This window comes from Nomascus leucogenys, chromosome 22a (genome assembly GCF_006542625.1).
Source record: "Nomascus leucogenys isolate Asia chromosome 22a, Asia_NLE_v1, whole genome shotgun sequence".
NCBI lineage: Eukaryota > Metazoa > Chordata > Mammalia > Primates > Hylobatidae > Nomascus > Nomascus leucogenys.
In genome coordinates, this window is record NC_044402.1 from 3,359,282 (window position 1) to 3,378,978 (window position 19,697).

General features: G+C 58.4%; 1 protein-coding gene and 1 non-coding gene across 3 annotated transcripts; one reads left to right on the forward strand and one right to left on the reverse strand.

Moving 5' to 3' along the window:
* Positions 1-10,751: 10,751 nt before the first annotated feature.
* Positions 10,752-18,807, forward strand: ANKRD9 (ankyrin repeat domain 9). 2 transcript variants are annotated; one of them, XM_030804136.1, is made up of 3 exons: positions 10,752-11,026; positions 12,015-12,089; positions 12,624-18,807. In XM_030804136.1, the coding sequence occupies exon 3, from the start codon at positions 12,677-12,679 to the stop codon at positions 13,628-13,630; it is 954 nt and encodes a 317-aa protein (XP_030659996.1). In that variant the 5' UTR covers positions 10,752-11,026; positions 12,015-12,089; positions 12,624-12,676; the 3' UTR covers positions 13,631-18,807. The 2 variants fall into 2 exon arrangements, with proteins under 2 accessions (XP_030659996.1, XP_012353426.2); XM_012497972.2 differs by lacking the exon at positions 10,752-11,026 and adding an exon at positions 11,061-11,923.
* On the reverse strand, positions 18,795-18,898 carry LOC115832543. Its single transcript, XR_004028075.1, has one exon. It is a non-coding gene; the product is annotated as a U6 spliceosomal RNA (small nuclear RNA).
* Positions 18,899-19,697: the final 799 nt, after the last annotated feature.

The window sequence follows — 19,697 nt, forward strand, 5'->3', positions numbered from 1 at the left end:
CAAGAGTGAAACTCCGTCTCAAAAAACAAAAAAGAGTGAGTTTGATTCAGGAGCCTCCTGAGGACATTACACAGAGGCTGATGGCCCAGAACATCTCCTTGGAGAGGTTTTCTTAGATTGCTCCAAAATAGTTTCAGCTCACAGTTATACATGAGTTGTGGGAGTTCAATACGTGCAAAATCACATCAGACTTGCTCAGAAGTTACACTGAGGCAGAGTCACATCAAGGTTTGGGTAAGAATACATCTGGTTATAGATCACAGAAGCATCATCACTAACCAGATTTTTTTTTTTTTTTTGAGACGGAGTCGCACTGTTGACCAGGCTGGAGTGCAGTGGCGCGATCTCGGCTCACTGCAAGCTCCGCCTCCCAGGTTCACGCCATTCTCCTGCCTCAGCCTCTTGAGTAGCTGGGACTACAGGCGCCCGCCACCACGTCCGGCTAATTTTTTTGTATTTTTAGTAGAGACGGGGTTTCACCGTGTTAGCCAGGATGGTCTCGATCTCCTGACCTCGTGATCCGCCTGCCTTGGCCTCCCAAAGTGCTGGGATTACAGGTGTGAGCCACCGCGCCCGGCCCTAACCAGATGTTATGAAGGGGAAAAAGGCAAGGCTAGGGTCATGGATCTTTTAGAGAATGTAGCAACTCAAGCCAAAGGTGTGGGTATGGGGACTGTGTGCTCTGTCGCGTTTTGTCTTCAAAGCAACTTTCTGGAGAGCTGCAGGTGGTCACAGAGGTAGGGCTTTGTGAAACTGTGCTGCAAACAGAAATGAGCATGTGTGGCTTCCTCACTGTGCTACTTTATCTCACAGAATGTTCACATACAGATCTTTGTGTTAGAGATGTTTTCAGGCCAGGCATGGTGGCTCATGCTTGTAATCCCAGCATTTTGGGAGACTGAGGCGGGAGGATTGCTTGAACCCAGTTCGAGCCAGCCTGGGCAACATAGTGAGACCCTGTTTCTACAAAAAAAAAATAAAAAAATCAGCCAAGTGTTGTGTGGCTCCCTGTAGTCCCAGCTACTTGAGAGGCTGAGGTGGAAGGATCACTTGAGCCTGGGAGGTTGAGGCTGCAGTGAGCTGTGATCATGCCACTGCACTCTAGCCTGGGTGACAGAGGGAGATCCTATCTCTAAGAATAGAAAAGAAAAAAAAGAATATTGTTTTCATTTCTTGGGCAGGTACCTAGGAGTGGAATTGCTGATTCCTGTGATGAGTTTAGGAAACGGCCAAGCTTTTCCAAGTTGTTACATCATTTTGCATTCCTACTGGGGAAGTGTATGAGAGTTCCAGTTGCTCCATGTTCTTGTCAACAGTCGGTATGTTTGGATTTTTTCTTTTCTTTTTTTTGTGAGACAGGGTCTTGCTCTGTCACTCAGGCTGGAGTGCAGTGGCATGATCACCACTCACTGCAACCTTGACCTCCCAGGCTCAGGTGATCCATCCACCTCAGCCTTCTGAGTATCTGGGACCAGAGGCCTGCGCCATCATGCCCAGCTAATTTATTTTATTTATTCTATTCTATTTTATTTTATTTCATTTCATTTTATTTTATTTTATTTTTGAGATGGAGTTTCACTCTGTCACCCAGGCTGGAGTGCAATGGCACGATCTTGGCTCACTGCAACCTCTGCCTCCCAGGTTCAAGCAATTCTCCTGCCCTAGCCTCCCAAGTAGCTGAGATTACAGGCACCTGCTATCAAGCCCAGCTAATTTTTTTTTTTGTATTTTTTGCAGAGATGGGGTTTCACCACATTGGCCAGGCTGGTCTCAAACTCCTAACCTCAGGCGATCTGCCTGTCTTGGGCTTCCAAAGTGCTGGGATTACAGGCGTGAGCCACCGTGCCCGGCCATGCCCGGCTAACTTTTTTATTTTTATTTTTTGTAGAGATGAGGTCTCACTATATTTCCCAGGCTGGTCTCAAACACCTGAACTCAGATGATCCGCTTTGAGTTCAGGAGTTTGAGCCTTGAGCGTTTGTATCTTGAGTTAGTGGTTGGTGCTCCTCCAACCTCCCCAGGGCTCTGAGGGTTTGGAGCTTCAGGGAGAAGGAAGAGAGTTCCCAGCCCCTCCTTAGCCAGTCCCATCCTCCTCCAGGAGCCTTCCCTGCTTGTTCTGGCCCGGGGAGGTCTGCTGTCTACGATCTGTCCCCACTGCTTCCCCATCATTGTGCTAAGCTGTGATGCCCATAATAATAAACCAGGCTTCCCGGGATTCATGCCTTTGTGAGTCTCATGCCACGTGGACTCTGGGCTTGTCTAGGAGAATGAGGTATTAGAAAGCACGATGGAAGCAGAGGTTCAATGAGCTCTTGCACATTGGGGCTTGTCCTGCCATGCTGTGAGCAAGACCAAGTTAGCCACGTGGAGAAGCCGAGCAAAGGAGCACCGAAGCAGGGGAGCAGCCCATGCTGGAGGCAGCCGAGCTCCCACTGGCAGCCAGCACCGACTGCAGCCATGTGGATGAATCACTCGGACATTCCACTCCAGTTGGGCCTCCAGATACCTACAGCTGTAGAGTGATCCCAGCGGACACCACATGAAGCAAAAGAGCCATCCAGTCAATCCAGAGAACCGCGAACAATGCTACATCATTGCTGTTTAAAGCCACCCTGGCAGGGTTGTTTGTTGCACAGCAGAAGAGAAATGATACACTGTGGAAATCTCCTTGTCTCTCAGGGGTCACCGGCATAACCTGCAGCTCCTCCACCCTCCACCTTTCCCCTTCCTGTCCTTCACTTTTCAAGGGTGGGCAGTTTAGCCAATCACTGCCCTCTTGGGGCCAGGAAGCCCCTTCCAGTTCAGCCCTCTGCTCCCTTCACAATGGGCATCGAGGAAAGCATCTCCTGGCAGGGCCTCCGCACCCCTCCAGGCCCTCAGCTCCTTGCTGGACGTACGGACATAGGGTGGCAGAGTGAGGGGTGGCTCCTGGGAATCCTGATGCCACCACCTGGACAGCACTGGACCCTCAGTGGGCTCTGCTGACCGTACCCTGGGGGTTCCTGGATGGGGACAGATGACAGGCCGAGGGGGTGGCGCAGGAGGGATGGGAGCTGCAATGGAAGGCTAGGCCGAGTCCCTCCGCACACTGCCCGCACGCTCTCCCCTGCATCCAGCTCCTCAGCCGCTCTGGCCTCAGCATCTGCACCTGCGAAGTGGGCCTGGAGTATGTGGAAGGCCCAGCCAGGCAGACACACAGGAGCCCGGTAGACGTGCGGCTGGGGAAGGCAAGGGAAATGGCAGTTGGGACGCGCAAGCAGGCCGGGCTGCGTGGACGGCCACCAGGTGGAGGGTACAGGAGCGCGGGGGTCCGTTCTCTAAGGGAGATGGGGCTCGGACCGGGGGACCCTGTCACCTGCAGTCTGCGGGCCGCGGGCGGGCAGAGGCAGAGCCTGGGACTTTGAGGGCGTCTCACGACTGGGCGGGGGGTCGGCGCTCGTCCCCGCTGGGAAGGCCGGGAAGCGGAGGCGCGCACAGCCCCCTCCCTGCGCCCAGCGCGGTCCGCGGACTCCGGCTGGGGGAGGGGAACCCGGAAGGGGCCCGCCGGACCCCCTGCCCCGCCCGCCCCGCCGGGACCTCCGATCGGCCCAGCTGGGGGCAGGCGCAGCGGCCGCGGCGCGTATGGTGGAGCTGTGGCCATTTCACCCGGGGGAAGGTGGAGACCCTGGTGGGCGGGGGCCCGCCGAGGCCGCGGGGCGAGGGGAGAGCGGGGTGGGCACTCAGCCCGTGAACCCCGCCCCCGGGGCCAGGGCGCTCGGACGTCCCCGCCCCCGCAGCCTGGTGCGCCCGAGTCGGGGGTCCCTCGCCCGGCTCCAGCGGAGGCTGCGGGTCGCAGTGACGTCCGCGGCCGCCAGGGGGCGGTGTCGGGCGGCGCTGGGGTCGGGCTCCCGGCTGCCGCCCGCTTTCCCCGGAGCGGATGGGGATACTGAGGCCCGGACCCCGCCGTCACGGGCCAGGGCCTCGCCTCTCCCCGAAGGCGTTCGGCAGGGTCCGACCAGGGAACACCCCCGCCCCTGCAAACTCTCTCCGACCATGGGGCAGTTCAGCGGCGCTCCGTCCCCCACCCATGTCCTGGCCCCTTCCCCGCCTCGGGCCCGGAAAGTGATCTTGCGGACGCAGGGACCCGGAGGGGCGGGGCATGTGGGTAGAGGGCGCGCTGGCGCACGGGCCGCTGTCACCCTTGGGACTGCCCTGCCCTGTGCGACCTGGGCCGGGCCAGGCCCTCCGGTCTCCGTTGCCCCTTCTGACTCACTGTTCTGCAAGCTGCAGCAAAGTCACAGCAGGCTTCTCCATGACCATGTCAGCCATACCCCTTCTGACGGTCACCTAGGTAGCTTCCAGCTTTTCCTTATTAAAGATGCAGCAGTGACTCTACCTCCCTAGTACTTGGTATGCACTTGTATTCTCTTCAAAGCTTTAATAATGAAATAGTTAGAAATGAAATATACGATTCAGCTAAATTTTTTTTTTTTTTTTGAGACGGAGTCTCGTTCTGTCACCCAGGCTGGAGTGCCGTGGCGCCATCTCGGCTCACTGCAACCTCTGCCTTCCGGGTGCAAGTGATTCTCCTGCTTCAGCCTCCCGAGTAGCTGGGATTACAGGCGCCCACCACCATGTCTGGCTAATTTTTTTTTTGTATTTTTAGTAAAGACGGGGTCTCACCATGTTGGCCAGGCTGGTCTCGAACTTGTGACCTCAGGTGACCTGCCTGTCTTGACCTACCCAAGTGCTGGGATTCCAGGTGTGAGCCACTGCCCCCGGCTGCTAAATTATTTTATGAAACATTGAAGAATTAGGTCAGTCGAGGTGGCTCACGCCTGTAATTCCAGCACTTTGGGAGGTTGAGGCAGGAGGATCAACTGAGCTCAGGAGTTCAAGACCAGCCTGAGCAACATAGCAAGACCTGGTGTCATGTCTACGAAAATAAAAATTAAAAAAATTATTTTTGTGTGTGTGGTGGCATGTGCCTATAGTCCCACCTACCCGGGAGGCTGAGGTGAGAGGATCACTTGAGCCCAGGAGATTGAGGCTGCAATGAGCTATGATTGCACCACTGCACTCCAGCCTGGGCAACAGAGCAAGACCCTGTCTCAAAAAAAAAAAAAAAGCAAGAGAACAAAATCCACAGCAGTGAGCATTGTATTGTACATGTAACTTGGTACACAGGCAGGTATTTACCTGTGATAAGATGCCTACAAAAGGATCTGCCGGGCCCACAAGCATGCGAGTTTTTCCTGCTGGTGGGGCAAGTGCCTGAGTCCTAACCCGGCCAGCACAGGCTGTTCCCAGGCTACTCAGTTTTCTCCAGGAGCCTGTACACGTGCTGATTCCTGGCGAAGCTGAATGTCTATCTCCACATGTCTGTTGGCCAGCATGTGGATAACCTATGGTGCCCTCGCCCATCTTCCCCCGGGCCGATCTTCCAGCTACGTTGAGGGCTCCCTGCACACTCGAGACGCCACTCCTTGGCTGTACATGCTGGACCCTCTGGCTCCCAGGATGTCCCTTGTGTTCACTGGTTTTTTGCTGTCTTTGGTCTGTCCTGGCATCCCAAAGCTGAGCCTTGAGAGACTGGCTGATGGGGCTGCAGATGCGGTGGGGCAGAGCCCAGCTTGCCACTGTAGGAGGGAGCAGTAGTGGCTCCTGGTGCAGGTCCCAGTCTTAAAGGCTAGGTGAGCTTTGGTCTGGTCTGGCCAGGCAGTGGAAGGACAGAACCTGCATGAGGTGGGGCAAGTGGTGGGACACCCCCCGGCTCTCACCTGGTCCTAGCCACTCCGCATGCTGGCCTTGCCAGTCTTGCCGCATGAAACACCTTCCTTCTGACACCCAAAATCCACCTGACCTATGTCACAGATAAGTGACTGGTGCTCAGCCCTGTCCCACCGCTGGTGAGTGGCTGATTAGGGGGGATCCAGCGTGTCTGGTGCCAGCCCCTCCCTGAGGAAGCTGCCTGCCCTCCTGCCTGCACCTGTGGGCCTTCCTGGCCACGGCCATCTGTCCCATCCCACCTGCCCAGATGGCAGGCTCCGCAGGCCTGGCTGGGCGGCAGGGGCTCAGGTCAGAGAGGATCTCAGTGCAGTCAGCAAATGAAGCCCTCTCCTCCAGCCCCCTCCCCACCCGCCACCCCTTCCTATTCTCAGCAGATGGCCTTGAAAATAGAAGACACCAGAGCAGATGTCTCCGAGCACCTTTACCTGTGGCCTCCTCTGTGTCTGTGCCCAACATGCTGCCCCCCCAAGAAGAACTGCCCATGCCGCCAGCCCACGGTACCCCTCACATGTGGCAGGCCCCACCCCAGCCGGCCTCCTCCAGGTTATCAGCTGGCCTGCATCGTCAGCGTTTTTGCCCATCAGCGCACTGCACACATAATGGACACACACAGCGTGCCGCCCATGATGCACAGACGCATGTGTGGGCCTGCCCACGTGTCTGAGTGCACATACATGCATGTGCACGTGTGTTATCTCCACCGTTTCATTCCTTAAGCCTGCCCCTTCCTCTCCCGTCCTCACAGCTCTATCCCGCTCCCCGCTTGCTCCTGAACTCTCTCCGAACAGGCTTCTCCCCTAACCCCATGACATTCTGTAAAGGGCACTGTGACCTATGTGTTGCCACATCCGAATCTGTTCCAGCCGACCGCTCCCTTATTTTTGGGACACCTTGGCTTCGGGGAGCCCTGTGCCTTCTTGGCCCCAAGACCCTCACCCACCTCCTTTCCTGGAAGCCCCGGCTGGGGCCTCCCATCCCTGCTGCCTCACACTCCAAGCACCCTCTTTATACTCATGCCCCCCATCTCCAGGGCCATGGACACCTCTTGGCTCTGCCATCTTCCAGGTGCTCAGTTTTCCCCTAACACCTGGGAGGCCTCCTAGATTCTCCTCCTCTGCTCACACCCTCACACGCCTCACCCGGTCAGGGGCCCAGCAGGAGGTGGCACTTCTCTCCAGGGACCCCCGCTGCCCTCCGCCTGTTCCAGCACAGTTGGCTTCAGTGGCTGCGGCCTCTCCGTCTCCCTGCAGTGCATTCTCAACTAGAGTTGCTGAGAAAACCTAAGCCGGCCATACCACCCCTCCCAGGGCCCTTTCCACTCCCCAGCATCCTCACATGCTTTCCGGGGTCTCTGTGCTTGCAGCCCCAGCCTCCCCCCACTGCCTGTTGCTCCCTGCCTGGGCACACACAGACCCCTGCCCTGGTGGGACAAGCCCTCCCAGAGGAAGAGGAGTGTGCCTGGGTCAGGTCCCAGCAGGAGCATAATGGGGTCAAAGGTCAACTCCCATCCCAAGATGGTAAGACCCCCCCCCAACCCTCCACCTGGGGCTTCCTAGGCGTTTGGACGTCATGCTCTGCCCGTTCCCCTGCCCCAGCCACCCTCCCCGCAGCTCATCCTCCCTCGCTAAGGAACCTGCCCCTTCACAGCTGGTCACACATCCCTGGGCAGCCTCTAGTGCAGCAGCGATGCCATGAAACCACCGTGGAGGGCACCATCAACCTCAGCACTGCTGCCTTAGGAGGTGCAGCATGTCCACACTCGTGCCTACAGGGGACAGCTTTCATCAGAAGACACTGCAGCAGAGATGGCGGCTGCAACCCAAAGCAGGGTGTTCCCCTGGGGCTGGATCTAAAAGTGACCTCAGGAGAAAAAGACAAGAGGCTGAGGTGAGGCAGTGCTGTGGGGCCCCATGGCAGGGAGTGTTACAATGTCTGCTGCCACTTGCACTTATAGTGGGAAAGACACACGCGGACTCCCACTGAGGCTGGCTGGGGAGGGAGGGGACAGGCACGCAGGGCTTCTGATCTGCCGTGTGTTGCTCCTTCAACTGGGTCCTGGGCTCCCAGGCATCATAATGCTCTTTGTATGTGTGTCTAAAATAATTCACTAGTGGCTGGGCGCGGTGGCTCACGCTTGTAATCCCAGCACTTTGGGAGGCCGAGGCGGGCGGATCACGAGGTCAGGAGATTGAGACCATCCTGGCTAACATGGTGAAACCCTGTCTCTACTAAAAATAGAAAAGAAATTAGCCGGGCGTGGTGGCGGGCACCTGTAGTCCCAGCTACTCAGAGAGGCTGAGGCAGGAGAATGGCGCGAACCTGGGAGGCGGAGCTTGCAGTGAGCCGAGATTGCGCCACTGCACTCCAGCCAGGGCGACAGAGCGAGACGTCGTCTCAAAAAAAAAAATTCACTAGTGAAACCACTTCCCAACCCCTCCACTTGGGCCTCAGGGGAAAATCCAGGATCCTTGCTGGGCATTCCAGGCCCCATGGGACCTGGCCAGTCAGGTGGCCTCTGCAGCCTTTGTGTCACACTCCAGAACTTTGCCCCTGCTTTGCCCTCTGCCAGAAATGCCTCTTTCTGCCCATCTGGACTTTGTGGCTATGTCCATGTCCACAGGAAGCTTCTAGGCAGCAGAGAAACAGGGTCAGACTTGGCTTTTAGAAAAAGGTCTCTGGGGCAGGCAGATCACTTGAGGCCAAGAGTTCGAGACCGTTCGAGACCAGCCTGGCCAACATGGCAAAACCCCGTCTCTACTAAAAATACAAAAACTAGCTGTGCGTGATGGTGCATGCCTGTAATCGCAGCTGCTTGGGAGGCTGTGGCATGACAATTGCTCGAACCTGGGAAGTGGAGGTTGCAGTGAGCTGAGATTGCGCCACTGCACTCCAGTCTGGGTGACAGAATGAGACTTTGTCTTGGGGAAAAAAAAAGGCCTCTGGGATCCCCAGTGAGGAGGGCAGGTCAGGGCATGGGGGCAGGGAAGACATCAAGGGGTGGAGAGAGACCCGCCCTGAGGCCCAGTGCACAGCCTGTCATCCACAGGTGCCCTTTCACCTTTGTTCCACCAGTAGCTATGGAGACAGCTGTATCTCAACTCCAGCCCTCGAAGAGGGCAAGAGAGCAGGGGAGCCTTGAGCCACAGATAGCCCACCTGGGCACCATCTCCCCAAGATGTCCCCCAGGGTCTGGGGCTCCCAAAGGCCGATTGTTGACTCTAGGACCTCCACTCACTTTGCTCTCCCCGCCATCATACTCAGAGGCATCCAAAACCGGCAGATGGGAGAAGCCCTAGGGAGACAGGCCTAGATACAGGAGGAGACGTGTGGAGCTGAGGCAAAGGCGGGTGCGGATGCCAGGTCTAGTGCCCTCTGTACCCCTACTCCTGCTGACAACCTGGTTGCTGTAAGCTTGGCAGTTGCCATGGACTCCCTGGGAGAGATGGCGTGGCCTGGAAGGTCCCCCCTGCTGAGGTGGGGCAGGGCTGGTGGGGTCTGGTCATCCCTCTGGTGGGTCCATGCATGGCAGCCTGGGCGAGATGCACGTGAGTGCCTACCTGCGCTGGGGTGGCCTGACCCTCTCTGGGCCTCACAGCCTTGCCTGCCTCGTGGTACTGTCCACTTGGCCTCTCAGGACTGCTCTGTGGAGTGTGTGCCTAAGGGATTGAGCTCGTTGGGCTGGGGACAGGGGCCTGCCTAGGTCTGTTGAGAGGGCCCAGGTAAGACTTCCACCCAGACTGACTGGCTGGGGCACACAGAGAAGCCAGGACAGGGCTGAGTGTGTGTGCAGGGGCGTGCCCTCTAGACCAGGCCCCTCCCACCGGGGCGAGGCAGAGGCCTTGCTTGGTTGGAGCGGAGTGGGGGAGTGGGAGGGTCTCCCTGGTGAGAATACTGGAAGGGCAGGGACAGCATTCTAGGGAAGGAACCAGAAAGACCCCCGCATGGAATGTGGGGATTTCACCATGAGACCCCAGCTGCCTGGCCTCTGAGAACGTGTGTGGGGGGATTCCAGGTGGAAGGTCGTGTCTGGGAGGGTGGGTGGGGGGCTGAGCAGTCATTGCCCCTCTCCAGATCTGCGTCCACATCTGTAAAATGGGCCTAGAATTCCCAGCCGCTGGGGGCGAGTGAGGCCATAAATTAGTAGAGATGGACCCAGGCTCCTAAGCCCCCTAGGTCATGACCCCAAACCTTGGAACCCCCGACGGAGACGGTGGGGGTGGCCGAGGCCCAATCGAATCTATCCCGCCCAAATGTGGGAAGAACCGCAGGGCAAATCCCCGGCTTCCCTCCTGGCCGCTCCTCTCTTTGAGGCCACCTCTTGAGCCCTGATTTGCTGGCAGGTGAACTGGGGATCATCGTGTCCACTGTGGCTGGCGGTCGTGAAACGAAGTGGAAACAAGAGTGTTGAGACGGAGATGGGCGCAGTGCGCGCTCCTAAACAGCTGTCCCCATCCGTCCGCCCCTCCCTCCCTTGCGCGGGTCAGCTGGAGCGGGGGCGCGCCAGGCACGACCCTGGCCGGGCAGAAGGCGGTGGAGCCCTTAGGGGTCGCGGCTCCTACCCCCGGCCCTCCCATGTGCATATGGGGTAACAGCCCGGAGGTTTTTCCCAAGGTCACGGAAGGTCAGAGAAAAGGGGAGCTGGACGCGACGAGGAAAGTCACGCACGGCGGAGGGCGGGCCATCTACGCGCGCGCCCGGGTTCGCAGAGCAGCGGCGCCCTCTCCGGCTGGGGCAGCTCGGAGCTGGGAGCCTTTCTTCGCCCGCAGCTCAGGTTCCGGGAGCCCTGCCTCCGCCCATCAACGCCCCGCCCCTTTCGCCACGGCCCCGCCCCTCCTCTCCGTTCCCCCCGCCGGCGCTCCCTCAAGTTTCTCCGAAGTTTTCCGCGGGTCCAGCGGTGCGCCCCGCCCGCCGGCCGTGACGTAACAATGGTGCAGCGCGGCGGCCAATGGGCGGTGGCGGGGGCCGGCGGCGCAGGCCAATGGCGGCGGCGGACGGTCCCGCTGTCCTGCCTGGCCGGGGCCGCACTGCGCCGCCCGCCGCCCGCCGCCCGCCCGCCAGCCCGCCGCCGGCGACGGCACCGCCGCCCTGCGATCCGGCCGCGGCGGCTCAGAGCGCGGCTGCGGCGGGCGCGGGCGGCGGCGGCTCCCTCCCGTGCGTCCGTCGTGGGACCTTCGCCCGCTCGCCCGCGGGGGACAGCGCGCGCTCCGGCCCGCGGCAGGGGCGGGGACGCCCGGCCTGTGGCCCCGCGCCCCCCATGGTGAGTCCCCGTCCGCCGCGCCGCGCCCGCGGCCGCCGCCCCCTCCTCCCCCGGCACACGCGCACGCAGGTGCAGCCCTCGCTGCGCCGGCCACCTGCGCGCGGACGCCCCGCTCGACCCCGCGACCCTCCGCCGCCCGACGTCTGGCCGTGCAGGCCGGGAGGGGACGGGTAGGAGGTGGCGGGTGGCCTCGGGCGCGGCGCTGCCTTCGATGGCCCAACCTCCCTATTCACGAGCCGCGGCCGTGACTCTGCCCCGTGACGTGGGGAGGCCGAACTTTACGTAACCCGCCCGGCGCCCCACGCGTGCCGGCACAGGGCATATCTGGGGCCCAGAGGCCCAGGCTTGGGGAAGGGGCTCCGGTCACGGTGTTGCCCACGGGCCACAGCCTACCCGCACCGTGCCGCTCTCTTTAACTCAGTTACTGCCAGTGATAGTGACCCAGTCAGTGTGTGTGGACGCGGCCTGCCTTCTGTCCCAGGCCCCTTGTGACCAAGGGCTTACCCTTGAAAGAAGGTAGAAGGGAGCTTGGGACGGAGCCAGAGGTCAGACGCCTAGGCTCAGGTCGCGGCTGGGGACTCAGAGGGCAGGGTCAGGGCTCAAGCTCGATTCTCTGTGGGTTGGGGGTCCCCACTAATTCTGGAATGAGCCCAAACTGAGACGCAGGGGACCTGAGTTCTAGGCCTGGCTCTGCCGTGGCTTGCTGACCTTGGAGAATTGGAGAAGCTTGTGCCCTGCTGGAAAGTGGGATGGCAGTACCCGCTTCATCTAGTAGTCAGAGAGATGAAGAGAGGTATGGGACCTGAAGAGGATGGCAGACTGTGCAGTGCGGTGCACACCGGTCTCCAGGTTGTTTTCACCCTCCTGTCTCCTCCCAGGAGCTAGGGGTGCTAACGTGTAAGCAAACATGTTTGGATAGAGGGCTGGTGCCACGCCCCAGGCTCACCCCGCCCGCACAGCCGTCGTCCACCCCTCCCCTTTCTTACAGATGAAGCTGAGGCTCGGCCAGGGACAGTGATATACCCACATCCCCGGAACTAGGTGATCGCGGTGCAGGAACCAGGTAGGTCTGAGTCTAGATCATGCCTCTGAACAGCCCAGGAAGAGGCTCCAGGGGCCTCCAAGTGGTCTGGGGTCGGAGGTCAGGGTCAGGGTTGCGCTTGGGCTGGAGAGTGGATTTGCCTCAGCTTGAGATGTGGGCTCAAGCTTTCTCATCTCCTCCCTGGCCTTTTCTTTATTTGGGGTCGTATGAACCTGGCTTAGGTGGGAACAGAAGCTCTTCCAGTGGGTCCCTGGGTTGGAGAGGGGAGGGGAGATTTGAGGGCCTGGGCAGCAAGGGCATTTCCAGCAGAGGTGCCAGAGAGCAAGTCAGTTTCAAGGAGGGAGAACAGGTACAGCTAGATCAAGGATGGAGGCGGTGGTTCTGGGCGTGGGAGAGATGGAGCTGTAGGGTGACTGGAAGGGCCTGGCGGAGGCTGGAGGTAGGTACGAAGGCCTGGTGGGCCAGGACCGGAGGGGCTGTGTGAGGGGCAGAGGGGAGTCCCTGGGCCTACCCAGTTTCCCCGCGCCTCACCGTGGCCCCTTCCTTTCCCCGCAGGCGTGCCTTCGCGGGATCCATGCCTTGAGGCCGGGGAGCGCCCCGCCGCCAGCATGCCGTGGGACGCGCGGCGGCCTGGGGGTGGCGCGGACGGCGGGCCCGAGGGTTCGGGCGCGGCGCGCTCGCGAGCGCAGAAGCAGTGCCGCAAGTCGTCGTTCGCCTTCTACCAGGCAGTGCGCGACCTGCTACCCGTGTGGCTGCTGGAGGATATGCGCGCCAGCGAGGCCTTCCACTGGGACGAGCGCGGGCGCGCCGCCGCCTACTCGCCCTCTGAGGCGCTGCTCTACGCGCTCGTGCACGACCACCAAGCGTACGCGCATTACCTGCTGGCCACGTTCCCGCGGCGTGCGCTCGCACCGCCGAGCGCCGGCTTCCGCTGCTGCGCGGCTCCCGGGCCGCACGTGGCGCTGGCAGTGCGCTACAACCGCGTGGGCATTCTGCGCCGCATCCTGCGCACCTTGCGCGACTTCCCGGCCGAGGAGCGGGCGCGCGTGCTGGACCGGCGTGGCTGCAGCCGCGTGGAGGGCGGTGGCACGTCGCTGCACGTGGCCTGTGAGCTGGCGCGCCCCGAGTGCCTCTTCCTGCTGCTGGGCCACGGCGCCTCGCCCGGTTTGCGCGACGGCGGCGGCCTCACGCCTCTCGAGCTGCTGCTGCGCCAGCTGGGCCGCGACGCCGGGGCCACTCCCTCCGCCGCCGGAGCCCCCGCCTCAGCTCCAGGAGAGCCGCGCCAGCGCCGCCTGCTGCTGCTGGACCTCCTGGCGCTGTACACCCCCGTGGGTGCCGCTGGCTCGGCCCGCCAGGAGCTGCTGGGCGACCGGCCGCGCTGGCAGCGGCTGTTGGGTGAGGACAAGTTCCAGTGGCTGGCGGGCCTGGCGCCGCCCTCGCTCTTCGCGCGCGCCATGCAGGTGCTGGTCACCGCCATCTCTCCAGGCCGCTTCCCTGAGGCCCTGGACGAGCTGCCGCTGCCCCCATTCCTGCAGCCGTTGGACCTCACTGGCAAAGGCTAGGCCCGGAGCACCCTAGGCGCTGGATTTTGGGACAAAACTATTTTTCAGAGCGTTGTACCGGCACTTTATATATATCGATCTCTGTACAGCACAATTTCTGCCTCATCTGTTGCGTGTACTGGGGGCTGGGCTTGGTCAGGTGAGTTCCAGGTGGCAGGTTTTGTGGGTGCAGCTGGGCTCGGACCTTCAGCTCGCTGTCCAGCCCCGGAAAGGAGTGAGGACCAACCTCCCACCTTGATCTAGAGCCTCGGACAGGTGTGTGTCCCAGAGTGGGTGACAGCTGAGTGCAGCAGGAGCTGGGTAGGTGCAGGGGTGGGGACTGGCATGTCCAAGCAGCAGGACAGCGTATAAAAAGGGCTGGAAGCCAAGAGAACGAGCTCTGCAGCGTAGGGTTCTCACAGGAGGTCCTGTGCGGTCAGCCTTTTGCACCCTGTGGACTCTGGGCCAGGGAGGGCACGCAGAACTGGCAGGCCCGTGGTGGCTGGTGTTGAGACATGAACAAGTTGTACCTTGTATCCTCCACCCCTCTCTGATCACCAGCTCCTCCTTGGATATCACTCCCCCTGACAGCCCACCCAGGCCTGGATTTGTCCCTGTCGCCCCCTTTTGCTCTTCCCCCATGACTAATGGGCACCAGGTCTTGCTGCTCTTGCTTCTCACCTCTGCGGTGGCAGCAGGCCCCTGGCCCAGCTGCATGCCGGTCAGTGGGGTTAGATGTGCCTTCCTCCAGGCCTCCTCTGTCCAAGCCCGAAGTGGGCTGGGTGGGCTCCCTGGGTGGCCCCCAGTGGGTGCCAGGTGGTGCCCGGGGTTATTGAGGGGTAGTTGTATCACTAGAGGGACAGGCTTCTTACCCCAGCCTGGAGAGCTGTTTTCTTCAGGAAGTTTCTGGAGATGGAGACTTGTTCGTGAATTCACCACGACTCCAGGCTGAGAGGCTGGGTCTATGCCCTCAGAGCCGAGAGACCAGGGAGGATGGCCAGGCTGCCCTGCCTGGGAATTCTGCCGGGCCGTGAAATTCAACCCGCACCAACGTGGGCAGGAGGGCCACAGTGTCTTGCCAGGAGCAGAGGGCTGAAGATCTGCCGGAGGAAGAGCCACTATGCTGGCGGGGGGGCACCTGCTGCCCACCCTGCCCCCAGCGTGCCTGGGCGGAGCACACCTGGGCGTGGAGGAGTCCAGGGTGCTGGGCCACACAAGAGAGCGGGGGGAGAGGCCTGGACAGTAGGAAGATCTTGCCCGGGGTCCTGGATCCGCCACTCTGGGGATGACCTTGGACAAACTTCTGCCTTGGCCCTCAGTCTCCCCATCAAGGTTTTTCCATTCAGGAGGTTTTGGGCCATCTTCAGCTACCCTACCAGCCCTGAAAAGGATGTGACTCCTGTTTCTGGGAAGTGTGTGGTGTGTTAAGTGGGCACACAGCCCTGGTTGTGGGGAGGGAAGGATGGAGAGAGAGCACAGTGACAGAGCCCAGACTGCAGGCTGGAGTGAGGGCTCTACTTCCCCGCTGCTGTGTGTCCAGCCTCTGAACCTTGGCACTTGGGGCAATGGATATTAACATCTTTCCAAGCCCAATTCTTGGGGGCATCAGGGCCTCCGGTCCTTTGGGAGGTGGCAGGTCCTCAGATCGGAGATGCCATGGGAGGGGGGAGGTACCTCTCCTTTGGAGGGTATGGAAGTGGAGACGGGAGTGGCCTGGCACAGCTGTCGTGGTTCTTAGGGGCTGGGTCTGGGGAGCCCATGGGGCCCTGATGCCCCAACAGCTTCTGCCTAGAAAGCCTGGGCTCCTCGCTGGGGGTCTAGATGTGCAGACTTCATGTCTCCCCAGCTCCAGCTCTGTTCTCTATAGGTCAGCCCCCACAATGCCACAGGCCCAGGGCTAGCCCCTTCCATGTCCCCCTTAGATCTACAGCTGCCCCTTTGATGACAGCGCCATTGAGTCCCCTGGGCTGGGGGGTCATGCAGGGGTGAGGCAGCTGCCTGCCCCCAGTACTCACTGCCTGGCCCAGGCAGGACACAGGCTGGCGGGCACTGAGAGTGGGCCCCACGAAACCCATTGTCAGGTGACCAGGATGAGGCACCCAGGCTGGTCGTGGAGTGCAGGGCGGGGCCTGCCGGAGGAATTATGGGCACCGCAGCAGGAGGGCAGCCTGGGCCATTAGCTCCTGATGTCATCGATTTGGGTGAGGGGACAGGGAAGTCAGAGGAAGTTGGCCCGTCGCTCTCACGCTCTCACGCAGTCTTATGGCAGCAGAGTGGTGCCCAATTCCTGGTACAGCTGCTCCCACTGAGTCTCCAGGGATCTGTGGTTCAGGAACCTTCCCCTGCAATCCCCTCCCAGACCCCTGCACTGGTGGGAGGAGAGGACCTAGAGGAAAGGTGCTGGGCAGATAAGCAGCCGAGGGTGGCCCTGGGTTTGGCTTATCAGTCTTCTGGGCCCTCCTGTCCCAGGAAGGGCAGCGAGGACCATGGTGTTGCCCCTGTCATCGTTATCGTCCTGGCCATGAGCTTGCAGGACTGGGAGGGCCAGAGTCAGCCAGGGAGATGGCAGCACAGCGTTTGCCTGTTGGCAGGTGGCCTTGGTGGCTTCCCAAAGGCAATCGCTCCACACAGAACAAAACTCACTTTTTGGGGGGCAAAGCACCTTGGTTCATTTGTTTAGTTCGTTAATTCCACCAGTCTGTTTCTAAGGGAAACACGGCTGCAGCCAGTCCTGCCCCTCCACCCACCCACCAGGTGCCCAGTGTTCCCAAGGGCCCCGAATCCCAACCCTATTCAGGCGTCAGCATCTCCGCACCCCAAATGCCTGTTAGGGAGGATAGTGAAGGCTGAGCCCTCCTGGGCTCGTCAAAAGCCAGCAGTGAGAGACCACCCCCATCTCCCTGAGGTGACCTTGTAGGGCAGTCCGTGCTGTCTGGCTGGCTTGGGCGAGGTGGGCAGGGACCAAGGCCTTCTGGCGCCTGGGCCTCGCTGGGCTTGCTCTGCGTGCTGACTTCATCCCGATAGTACCTTGGTTTTCCTACCGTGACTTCCTCTTCTGTCGACTTCTTCACCAACTTTAAAATTCCGTATTGAGAGCAGTTTCCTAAGTTACCTCAAATCCTATTCAGAAGAAGGATCTTCCTGGAAGTTGGGAGGGCGGAAAACAAGTTTAGTCACAGAAGACTACTCCACGTTTGAGCTTCTGTTTCAAGGGAAGTGAGTAACTGGTGGAGGAGCCCTGCCCCTCTACAGTGTGTGGTTTTGCCCTGATACTTTTCAGATTGAGGGTTACTTACATGTAATAAAATGCACAGACTTAAGTGTATACTTTGATGAGTTCTGATGAATGTCTACATGTGTGTAATTACCACTGCAATCAAGATGGAGGGAAAGGCTGGGTGCAGTGGCTCACATCTGTAATCCCAGCACTTTGGGAGGCCAAGGCGGGGGGATCACGAGGTCAGGAGTTCGAGACCAGCCTGACCAACATGATGAAACCCTGTCTCTACTAAAAATACAAAAATTAGCCAGGTGTGGTGGCAGGCACCTGTACTCCCAACTACTCAGGAGGTTGAGGCAGAATTGCTTGAACCCAGGAGGCGGAGGTTGCAGTGAGCCAAGATTGTGCCATTGCACTCCAGCCTGGGCGACAGAGCAAGACTCCGTCTCAAAAAAAAAAAAAAAAAAAGATGGAAAGACAGATTTCTACTGGTGATTCTTAAAAGTAATTTATTTATTTTTTTGAGATGTCTCGCTCTGTCGTCCAGACTGGAGTGCAATGGTGTGGTCTCAGCTCACTGCAACTTCCGCCTCCCAGGTTCAAGCGACTCTCCTGCCTCAGTCTCCCGAGTAGCTGGGATTACAGGCGCTCACCACCACGCCCAGCTAATTTTTGTATTTTTAGTAGAGACTGGGTTTCAGCATGTTGGCCAGGCAGGTCTCAAACTTCGGACCTTGTGATCCGCCCGCCTCAGCCTCCCAGAGTGCTGGGGTTACAAGCGTGAGCCACTGCGCCTGGCTCTTAAAAGTAATTTCTTTCTGCTTATAAAATTCACGCTCACTGTAGAACACTGGGGATTGAGTAAAGAGGTCCGGCCACGATGTGGCAGGGCCCTGCCAGGGAAACACTGTCTCAAGCGCCCCACTGCCCCACGTGGTCCCTGGAGGCAGGGCCCCTAAGCGCTCACGTACAAGTAAAGGCGCCGACTGACTGCGTCATCTGCACGCATACAAGCACTGCTAGCATTCTGGCATATGTTTCTTCCAGGTTTTTTCTATGCAGATATATATTACATTTTTTCTGTGCATATTTATATATATATGAAACCAGATCAGTTACACAATTTAGTATTTTTTTAACCTTACTGTAGTATAAGCATTTCCCTCATTGTACTTTGTAAATATGATTTTTAAGAAGTCATTGGTGTCTACTTTGTGATATTTGACTCAACCGGCCTTGATAACAAAAAATAGTCAGAGACAACTGAATTTTTAAAATGTAAATCTGATTTATTTTTGGAATAAATAATACATTTACATGGCTGGAAATTCAAAGGATATAAAAAGGTATATACTCCAGGCAACCACTGTGACCAGCTGCTCATCACAAGTAGAGAACTTGTTTCTTTTCGCCCCTCTTGCTCCTCCCTGGAGTTACGAAAAATTTCAAACCTGCCAAACGTTTGAAGTTTACAACAAATACCCTCCAGCGTTTGGGTTGTCTCCCTCCCCCTTCTCTCCCTTTCTCCCTCTGATTTCCTACAGAACCACGTTTTCATGACCATGCCCGGGAACTTCACGCTGGCACGGTGAGGTCCTGCGCGTCTGCTTCCTGCACACACGTGCTTCTTAACAGCTGCAGGCTATTTCATGAGAGGAATTTGCTCACGTTAACATGGCTGTTCCCAATGCCAGGCTGTTTTAAGTGTTTCCTAATTATAAACAGGCTGTGCTGTTTTCCTTGACTTAGGACTTGTTCTTGAGGACAGAAGTGGAGGTGGCGAGATGCAAAGCCTACGTACGGGCCGGCTTCCCCAGTAGGGCGGCGCCAATGGGGGGCTCCCAAGCTGCTCCCATCTCACCGCTGCTTCTGGGGTGCTGGGGGTTCGGACCAGTGTTCCTTCTGCTTTTGTGAAGGGCCCTTACACTCGACTCGAAGTGCTCCTCCTATTGGTTTTTAATAAATATATTTATGGAAAGCTTCATGAATTTGCGAGTCATCCTTGCGCAGGGGCCATGCTAATCTCTGTATCGTTACAATTTTTGTATATGTGCTGCCGAAGGGCGCACTCCTCTTATTGTTGTATAAGTTTTTAAGGTAACTATTCAACATCAATTCCCATTTGTTGCAATTATTTCCCTTCTTTGAGGTTTTTAATTTGCAGCATTTTTACATTTATTTCCTTCTATTTATTTATTTTTGAGAAACAAGGTCTTGCTCGGTCGCCGAGGCTGGAGTGCAGTGGTGTGATCATAGTTCATTGCAGCCTCAAACTCCTGGGCTCAAGTAATCCTCCTGCCTTGGCCTCCCAAGTAGCTGGGACTACAACTGCACATCACTGTGCCCAGCAGCATTTCTATATATTGGAGAAATCAAATCTATGTACTTATTTTCCTCTGTGGCTTGTCCCATCACTTTTGAGTTTAGAAAGCCTTTGCCATCCAGAAATCAGACAGTTTTCCCACTGGTTTTAGATTCTTTAATCCATTTAATATTATTTTGCCCAGAGAATGAAGCAGTGGCCACATTAGTTGTGACACCCCCCTGCCCCACCCCTGCCGCTCCTTAAACGCATCTGAGATGCCCTCTCCATTCTGCTCCCTCCCTGTGGGCCTCGCTAGGCTGCTGCCTGGCCCTCTGAGGGTCTGCGCCATGCCATTCGATAGAGTGGCCCATGCTGGGGCTCTAACTGTCATCACTTAGCAGTTCTCACCCGTTTCCTCTTCCCAGGAGTGACAGGGGACAGTGAGGAGGCATCAAACAGCACAGGTCTGCAGTTCTACAGAGCTGGCTTCCAGTCCCAGTGCTGTGTGACCTTGAGCAAGTTACCTAACCTCTCTGAGTCTCAAGGGGCTAATGAGACTTCAC

Coding starts and splice junctions, on each gene's coding strand:
- ANKRD9 (XM_030804136.1), top strand. CDS start 12,677: ATGCCGTGGGACGCGCGGCGGCCTGGGGGTGGCGCGGACGGCGGGCCC.